At 40.6% G+C, this 10,000-nt stretch overlaps 3 protein-coding genes across 4 annotated transcripts in view; all 3 read right to left on the reverse strand.

Moving 5' to 3' along the window:
* Positions 1-10,000, reverse strand: part of oclna (occludin a) — a 254,069-nt gene that overhangs the window by 181,748 nt on the left and 62,321 nt on the right. The gene's annotated exons all lie outside the window — the stretch shown is intronic.
* Positions 1-10,000, reverse strand: part of rasgrf2a (Ras protein-specific guanine nucleotide-releasing factor 2a) — a gene marked incomplete at both ends in the record, with an annotated part of 52,099 nt that overhangs the window by 24,693 nt on the left and 17,406 nt on the right. The window contains 4 exons of the mRNA XM_080046926.1: positions 202-455; positions 2,518-2,607; positions 5,209-5,356; positions 8,364-8,470. Coding sequence (XP_079903052.1) covers positions 202-455; positions 2,518-2,607; positions 5,209-5,356; positions 8,364-8,470 — 599 coding nt within the window. The remainder of the gene's footprint in view (positions 1-201; positions 456-2,517; positions 2,608-5,208; positions 5,357-8,363; positions 8,471-10,000) is intronic.
* The window catches only part of marveld2a (MARVEL domain containing 2a), a 107,411-nt gene that overhangs the window by 14,936 nt on the left and 82,475 nt on the right, over positions 1-10,000 (reverse strand). The gene's annotated exons all lie outside the window — the stretch shown is intronic.

Raw genomic sequence — 10,000 nt, forward strand, 5'->3', positions numbered from 1 at the left:
TGTGTGTGTGCGTGTGTGTGTGTGTGTGTGTGCGTGTGTGCATGTGTGTGTGCGTGTGTGTGTGTCTGTGTGTGCGTGTGTGTGTATATTGTACTGTAAGATGCTGCTGACGTCATCGTGGCTAATGGGAGGTTTCTTGGAGCTAGCTGCCATGAGTGTGTGTGTCTGTGTGTGTGTGTGTGTGTTTGTGTGTGTGTTTACCTGTTTAGGAAGATGCTACTGACGTCATCGTGGCTAATGGGAGGCTTCTTGGAGCTAGCTGCCATGCGTAGCGGCCGGAGGAAGCAGTTAACCAGGATGGAGAGCTGGTGAACATATTCGGTCTCTGCCTCCACCATGTTAAAGACGATCTGGTTCCTCTTCCTCATGCTCTCTGCGTGGGGAGAGCTGATGTAATCCTGGACTATGATCTTCCACTTCCTCCGACACAGCCAGCCACGCATGAACGACTGCACCTGAACATATACAGTGGGAAAATATATGTGTTTATATCTATGAATTATATCTATTTTATGGATTAAAGCTGCAGTGTGTAGAATTTTGGGTTTTATTTCCTAGCAGATTTTGTAGAAAGTAATTATAATATCCATAAGTACATTTAATTTAGTGCATAATAGCTGAAAAAAATGTTTTGAATTATTTATTTTTCCCTTAGAAAGGGTCTCATATATGTCCATATTTTTTGCATATTTTGGACCAAGGCCTAGTGCCGCCATCTTGAAAGTGTCATAGTTGGAATGTCATCAGGTGCATTGTTTAGAATTTTGAATTGTTCTTGTCCTTGAAGGCCACTGTAGCTTCTGTTATTATTCAAAAGGGTTGGGGTTACCCAGGGAGCGTTGCATTCTAGAACTTTGTAGAACTTTCTTGATGATGTCATATTACACACTGCACCTTTAAGAGGTATTAAAAGGTATGTGTAGACACAGCCAACCACGCATGAACGACTGCGCCTGGAAATATATATATATGTGTTTATCTACAGCTCCGGAAAAAATCAAGAGACCAGTCTGGATTTTTCTTCAATCTTCATCTCTACATTACTTAAAGGTGCAGTGTGTAATATGACATCATCAAGAAAGTTCTACCAAGTTCTAGAATGCAACGCTCCCTGGGTAACCCCAACCCTTTTGAATAATAACAGAAGCTACAAAGGCCTTCAAATTTTAAACAATGCATCTGATGACATTCCAACTATGACACTTTCAAGATGGCGGCACTAGGCCTTGGTCCAAAATATGCAGAAATATGGACATATATGAGACCCTTTCTAAGGGAAAAACTAATAATTCAAAACATTTTTTTCAGCTATTATGCACTAAATTAAATGTACTTATGGATATTATAATTACTTTCTACAAAATCTGCTAGGAAATAAAACCCAAAATTTTACACACTGCAGGTTTAATGGAAGTGCTCTTAATGACAAAACATGTATTGGAATTTGGTAGAAATGTTGTCAGTATTTTATATTATAAAACCAAAATGTTCATTCTACTCAAACATATAGTAAAAACGAGAGACACTGAACATTTGGAGTGGTCTCTTAATTTTTTGCGCTGAGCCTAGGCTCTGTAAACGGGCATGTTGCTAGTAGCTACGGTGGGCCCCCTTTGTTAACATACCAGTTTAAAGACTTTGGCTGTGGATTAAAACTGGATTTTTTTTCAGCACCACAAACAGGTAGCGGATCATGAGGAGATATTCACTGATTTTGACTAAAAGAGATTTTGACAAAAAGCGTTCTCCAGAATCACTGACTCCACCTTTGAGTTATATTACTCTTAAAGACCTACTTCACCGGTGGGAATATGAAGGTGTATTGAACTCTGAGATCCTATTTAGTATAAATGTGCAAAAAAAATGAAATTGGCCTGAGGAAAGGCAGAAAGAGTGTTTTATGGTCTCACTGTCTAACCCTACATTTTCCTTACTGTGACATCACAGTAAGGGTTAGGATTAACAGGACAGCTGGGCCAAGGGAAGACTGAGGGAAGACTGAGGAAAGAAAAACCTCATTCATAATATTATAATAGTGATTTTATAATGATAGAACGCTGGTTCCGTATGGGTGAAGTATTCCTTTAATTTGTACATAAAGAATTAGGAGAAATAATTTAAATGGTTAAGATAATACAGTCAGTGTCAATTGGCCAGTCAGGTTTAGAGGTTAACATAATACTGGGCGACTGTGGCTCAGGTGGTAGAGCGGGTCGGCTGATGATCAAAGGGTTGGAGGTTCGATCCCCGCCCTGCCACCTGTGTCATGGATGTTGTGTCCTTGGGCAAGACACTTCACCCACCTTGCCTCGTGTGAATGTCAATAGTAAGCCTGCTGCTATCGGTGTATGAATGTGTGTGTGAATGGCAACATGGGAAAGGAAAACAGGTCTCCCTTGAAAAAGAGTCTTCGGTCTCAATGGGATTTACCTGTATAAATAAAGGTTTAAAAAAAAAAACAGTATTTCATAGGAAGGAACACAGTGACATGGAGTTTGTGTAAAAATATAAATGTACCTTTTTGATCTTCTTGATATCCGGGTCTTCCTCCTCTGAGTTGGCGTGGAACGGATGCATCTTCTCCTTGGCTTTGCTCAACACAACCACCTGACAAAACAAACAAACAGCCTCCATGTCATTACATCAATCAATCAATCAATCAATCAATCAATCAATCAATCAATCAATCAATCAATCAATCAATCAATCAATCAATCAATCAATCAATCAATCAATCAATCAATCAATCAAAGATCAATCAATGATCAATCAATATTTATAGAGCACTTTTCATACAAGTAAATGTAACACAAAGGGCTTTAAACAACCCCCCCCCCCCCCTCCCTCCCACGACACACCCCGATATATTCATACACACAAAAACAATCATTAGAAATAATACATAGAAGAGAAAAAATTAAAATACATAGAAAATAAAAGCAGACTACATATATAAATAACATAGACTATAAGAGATAGATAAAAACAGTCGGTCGTTTAATCTAAAAGATAAAACAAATAAGTTCTGTGATTAAAAAGCCTGACTCATTTAGCAGACGCTTTTATCCGAATCGACTTGCAACTGGAGCACACATTCATACACCGATAGCAGCAGCAGCTACCACGCAGGGTGCAAGCTAACTATCAGGAGACATTTAGGGTTCAGTGTCTCTTTGCCCAGGGACACTTGGACATGTGGCGGGGAGACGGGGGATCGAACCACCGACCCTATAGTTGTGCCCTAAATCTTGTTTATTCATTAAACGCCTTAAAAAAAACCAATTGAAGTCGACTGAAGTTATAAATAACATTAAAAAGATGCTCTGAGGGACTTTCAGATTGTGTTAATTCTTGCGCCCCCTTTGGACAAAAGCGGTAGAGTTTTTACTACGCCAGCTGTTGTTACTGGGTGAGCGTAGTATACCCATGACAAAGGCATTAAGAAAAAACTATATAAAAACAGCATTATTTTGCACTGATGGTCTCGTTTGCTGTTACATGTCATTTATGATCATCAGAGGAAAAAATTAGACCGTTTCATAAGTATTTAAAAGTTCCTCGGAGCCATTTTAAAGTAAGATACACAGAACAGTCTAATGGATAATGGTAAAAATTATTCATAAAGTAAAACAGAATGGGGGAGGATATACTGCAGTTTTAGAGCAGTCACTGCAGAGGTCCCATAATGTTAAAATATTAAGTTATAATCATATTTCAAATATTCATGATCCACTTTGCAAGTTCAAAACTAAATAAACATCTTGTTGCGTGATGAGAAAGTAAAATGTCCTCTGAAGCACTTGGGCGCTGCTGTGTCTCAGAGCGGTGTGTGTGTGTGTGTGTGTGTGTGAGTGTGAGTGTGAGCGAGTGTATACCTCTATGTGTGCGTGTGTGTGTCTCTGTCTGTCTGTCTGTCTGTCTCTCTCTCTCTCTGTCTGCCTGTCTGTCTATCTCTCTGTCTGCCTGCCTGTCTCTCTGTCTGTGTTCATACATACCTCTGCCTTGAGCCTCTCCATCTCGACTCGAGTGAGTGAGTGAGTGAGTGAGTGAATCTCTCTCTCTCTGCCTGTCTCTCTCTGTCTCCCTGCCTGTCTATCTCTCTCTCTGCCTGTCTGTCTGTCTCTCTCCCTCTCTCTCTCTCTCTCTCTCTCTCTCTCTCTCTCTCTCTCTCTCTATCTCTCCATACATACCTCTGCTTTGAGCCTCTCTATCTCAACCCCCTGGTCCTCCAGCTGAGTGCTTAGCTGGTTGGCTGCCGTCTTCTCTGTCTGTCTGTCTCTGCCTGTCTGTCTGTCTCTCTCTCTCTCTGTCTCTCTCTCTGTGCCTGTCTCTCTCTCTCTCTGTCTCCCTGCCTGTCTGTCTGTCTCCCTGCCTGTCTGTCTGTCTCCCTGCCTGTCTGTCTGTCTGTCTGTCTGTCTGTCTGTCTGTCTGTCTGTCTGTCTGTCTGTCTGTCTGTCTGTCTGTCTGTCTGTCTGTCTCTCTCTGTCTGTCTGTCTGTCTGTCTCTCTCTCTGCCTGTCTGTCTGTCTCTCTCTCTCTCTATCTCTCCATACATACCTCTGCTTTCAGCCTCTCTATCTCGACCCCCTGGTCTTCTAGTTGAGTGCGTAGCTGGTTGGCTGCCGTCTTCTCTGTCTGTCTGTCTCTGCCTGTCTGTCTGTCTCTCTCTGCCTGTCTCTCTCTCTCTCTCTCTGTCTCCCTGTCTGTCTGTCTGTCTGTCTGTCTGCCTGTCTGTCTCCCTGCCTGTCTGTCTGTCTGTCTGTCTGTCTGTCTATCTGTCTGTCTGTCTGTCTCTCTCTCTGTCTCTCTCTCTCTGCCTGTCTCTCTCTCTCTCTCTGTCTCCCTGCCTGTCTGTCTGTCTGTCTGTCTGTCTGTATGTCTGTCTGTCTGTCTGTCTGTCTGTCTGTGTCTGTCTGTCTGTCTCTCTGTCTCCCTGTCTGTCTGTCTCTCTCTCTGCCTGTCTGTCTGTCTGTCTGTCTGTCTGTCTGTCTGTCTGTCTGTCTGTCTGTCTGTCTGTCTGTCTGTCTGTCTGTCTGTCTGTCTGTCTGTCTGTCTGTCTGTCTGTCTGTCTGTCTCTCTCTGTCTCTGTCTCTGTCTCTGTCTCTGTCTCTCTCTCTCTCTCTCTCTCTGTCTCTCTCTCTCTCTCTCTCTCTCTCTCTCTCTCTCTCTCTGTGTCCCTGTCTCTCTCTCTCTGTCTCTCCATACATACCTCTGCTTTGAGCCTCTCTATCTCGACCCCCTGGTCCTCTAGTTGAGTGCGTAGCTGGTTGGCTGCCGTCTTCTCTGACTCCATGATCTGGACCAGGTGAATGTATTTCTGCATCAGGATCTCGCGCTCCACTATGATGTCTGAGTAACTGAAGGGGTTAAAACAACAGCGTTAATACACACTACACTGCCTAGGCTGTATTTTAATCTTGTCCCTGTAAAGCACTTTGAGTGGCCTTGTGTTTGAATTGTGCTATATAAATAAACTTGCCTTGCTTAGGCTCTGTAAACTGACATGTAAACAAAAGGGGGCCCAGCATAGCTAGCGACATACCAGATTATAGTTAAATTAAATCAAATCAAATCAAATCAGTTTTATTTGTATGGCCCAAAATCACAAATACATTTGTCTCAGTGGGCTGAGAATTTAAGTTCTTCATTATCAATAAAAACATGCAGATTCACACATCGTAAGTCACACAAGGAAGGGGTTTAAGAAACAGTGTTAATACACAGCCTAGGCTCTGTAAACTGGTCTGTAAACACAGGGTACTTTAAACTAAACAAACAAAATTTTCGTAGATAACAACAGATTATAGTTAAATTAAGTTCTTCATTGTCAATTAAAAACATGCAGATGGTAACACAAGGTTATTGGAATTCGTGCCCTATTCTTTTTTTGTGCAGTACACACACAGGTATCGAATCATAAGGAGATATTCACTGATTTTGACAAAAAAGTGATTTTGACAACAAGCGTTCTCCAGAATCACTGACTCCACCTTTAAAGAAGATATGGGGGGCAAAAAATATCTAAAAGAAAATTAAAAAATAAGATATAGTACGGACTGGAAAAATGTATTTGAATTGTGTATAGTGTAGGAGGTGTAGAGTAAGTGTGTGTGTGTGGGTACGTTTGGATACCATATAAGAAGCACTAACATGTAAAAGATAAATTATCTACTGCGATATATAACAAGAAAGTTCAATTAATCAAATAAAGAGAATGAAACAATGCGTAGTACTTAGTGAATTGTATTTTCTATTGAATGTTAAATTGAAAAATGGTCAAAACTGCAAAGAGAGAGAAGAGAGGAATATATGTCGAGTGTTGAGATCAAGTCTGTGATGATGTAACTGGCGTAGCACCAGTGTGACCTAAATGTGAAGCGCTGCGAGCATAACACACACACACACACACACACACACACACACACACACACACACACACACACACACACACACACACACAGGGGAGGCACGCATGCACAGACACACACACACACGCAGGGAAGGTTCACACACAGGGGAGGCACACATGCACATACACACACACACACACACACACACACACACACACACACACACACACACACACAGGGGAGGAACGCATGCACAGACACACACACATACAGGGGAGGTTCACACACAGGGGAGGCACACACACACACACACAGACACACACACACACACACACACACTATATCAAAATCAGCACAAAAAGAAAGTGGAGAAAAAAAATTTAGTTTCCAGCTAAATTTCCAAAAGTTTCATAGTTATCGTTCTGTATCTGAGGAGGGTGTTGATGAAATATCTGGGATGCAACTGGACAGGCTGCCAGATGAATTTAGTGTGGAGGAAAGTGCAATATTTGCCCCTGAAATATCATGGAGGATAAGTGGCCTGCACTCACACTGCTCCCAAAGATCCGGGGCCTAGGCACTACTGCTTCTTGCCACCTCCTAACTAACACGCACAAGTTTGTGTCACACCCTGCGTTCCAATCCCCATACTTCTCTACTATTTAGTATGCCAGAAAAAGATTTAGGATGTCCCAAAACATGGACGTCAATTGTAGTATGCTGAAAATACATAAATGCCCCACTAACTCCAATAGAATTTTGGAGTATTCGTCTTTATTATTGACATTTCTCGACATAATGAAAAATTATTATAGGCCTACATTTTTTCTCTCCTGTGGCCCTAAAACTCTTCTGTACTTTAGTATGTAGTGTAGTAAAAAGAAAGAGTATGTGATTTGGAACGCAGGGAATGACTCGATAGTCTGTCGGTTTCCTTGTCTTATTTTGGTATCTCTGTCTTGTTTCTCTCCCATGTCCTGTGTGTGTGTGTGTGTGTGTGTGTGTGTGTGTGTGTGTGTGTGTGTGTGTGTGTCCTGTCAAGTGTTCCTCCTGTGTGATTACTGGTCCCTCCCTAATGTTATACACCTGTTCCTCGTTGTCGCCCCTGTCTGGAAAAAAAACCTGCGAATATACCGCAGCCCCAGACTGACTACTGAAGGGAAATGAAAATTGAGCGGAAGTAGGTAGTCGGGCAGGTGCCAGGCTATCTCTGCCCCATTTCATCTACATCTCTACAAAACTGTCTAATAAAAGGGATAAAAATGCCAAAAAATTATCTATAAAAAAATAAAATTGATCCTCACATGACCTCTTTGTTTCATTCCACTTCCACATCAAACCAACATGAACCACTTAAATTTGTATTTTCATGTCATTCCCCTCTCTGCCCCATTTCATCTCTGTCTACAAAACTGTCTAATAAAGCAAAAAAAAAAAAATGCCAAAAGATTAAATAAATAAATGTGTTAAGCCCCTATCTCACTGGGCTGCGACAGTGTGCGACAAGTTGGAGACACAAAATTGCGACAAAATGTGCAAATTAGCGACAATTTTCACTTGCAGTCTCACTGAGTTGGTTCCTCACGACACGTTTGCGAATGTCCTGCCCAACACTTGCCAGGAGGTCGCATTTATGTCTCGCGAACGTCTCACGACCGTCTAATTTTTGTCTCAAATCAGTCGCAATTTAGTTTCATATGTCGCCAACCCCTCGCAAAGTTGTCTCTCATTGCTCGCACTTTCTGACTCGCGGAAACTAAATTGAGAAGGGTTTGCGACGCGTGCGACACACCCGCGACCACTCTGAGACTATTTTGAGACAGATTTGTCGCACACTTTTTTTGAACATGTTCAAAATTCATGCGACAGGACTGCGCGGCTCTGCGACTCATGTGAGGAAATTGAGACCTCCGCGAACGTTTGGAGACAGTTTAGAGACTCGTTTGCGAATGCAGTCTCCAACTTGTCGCAAACAGTCGCAGCCCAGTGAGATAGGGGCTTTAGATTTGCTCACCTGGCCTGTTGTATACACTCCACCCACTCGTTGCACTGCGGCTCTTCCTCCGTACGCAGCTCCAGAGGTTTCTGTCCATCGTGACCAAACACAACCAGGAAGTAATGCTGTAACCAGGGAAACACACACACAATAATCAGCATATGAATCAATACATTATATGGGTCACATTTAAAGTGTAAAACTATTTTAAGTTCAATTCTAAGTCTAGACACTGCAGGTGAATAGGGTTTTTGACATTTTTAACTCATAGATATCATCATGATACTTTTCTAGTTGATTAGCTACATTAAAACAATATTTTTTCAGTATTACATTTTATTATATATTTTATAGATAATGAATGTAGACCTTATATGGGTCAGCTTTATAATTACTCATTGCGAAATTCTAAGGCAAGACAATGCAGGTGAAAAGGGTATATTTTTTAACGTATAGATATCATCATGATACTTTTCTAGTTGATTACTGATATTAAAACAACAATTATTTTTGTATTATTATTTTTATTATTATTATTTTTTTTTTATGTTTGAATTAAATGCAAATTTGGCAATATCTAACTAATCAGTAAATAGTCAAATATTTGTATATATAATTCAATCTATAAATAAATATGCAGAAAGGTACTAGTGTTAGTGTATAGCATAAAATATTCTGATTTAAGGGGGCGCCCTTAGCTCTGTTGGTAGGGCGTCCCCCCCATGGGCCTCGGCCAGCAGCGGACCGGGGTTCGATTCCCGCCCGCGGTCGTTCTCTGCATGTCACTCCCCTCTCTGCCCCATTTCAACTCTGTCTCTTAACACTGTCAATAAAGCATAAAAATGCCAAAAAAAAAATATCTTTAAAATGTTCTGATTTATGACACACTTTTCTTCTTATAAACGTGCAGAAAATAACGCATTTTATTTTTGTTGCCTGTACATGGTAAATGGTAAATGGACTTGACTTATATAGCGCTTTCTAGCCGATTTTCTCAGCCCCAAAGCGCTTTACATATCTTACCACATTTACCCATTCATACACACACTCATACACCGATGGTACATTTGCATCTCTTTAAAAAAAAAACATGAATTGAGATGTTGGATGAAGCTCGAGTTAAAATCTTTATTTCACCTTTAAAAAAAAAAAAAAATGTGTCCAAAGTTTTCACCGAACAGATTTAGGATACGGTCGTTTTTTCAACTTAAAATAAATCAAATCGAAATATATTACTTACAGGCAAAAAAAAAATAAAATGCATTATTTTCATGCACGTTTATAAGAAGAAAAGTGTGACATTAAAGGCCTACTTCACCGGTTTGAACATGAAGGTGTATTGAATTCTGAGATCCTATGTAGTATAAATGTGCGAAAAAAATTGAAATCGGTTCATCCTAGCCTGAGAAAAGGCAGAAAGAGTGTTTTTTTTAACCCTATATTTCTCTTTCTCGTGACATCACAGAAAGAGAAATATAGGGTTAAAAAAAAACTTACTTTGTAAATATTACTGTGATGTCTTTTACTGTGACATCACAGTAATATTTACAAAGTACGTAAATGTTATGCTATACACTAACACTAGTACCTTTCTGCCATTCTTCACCACTGTGTAAATGTTTCAATTGTTTTTTTTTCTCTTCACCTGTTGTTGT

This window comes from Ammodytes marinus, assembly GCF_949987685.1.
Source record: "Ammodytes marinus genome assembly, chromosome: 18".
In the NCBI taxonomy this organism is placed as follows: domain Eukaryota; kingdom Metazoa; phylum Chordata; class Actinopteri; order Uranoscopiformes; family Ammodytidae; genus Ammodytes; species Ammodytes marinus.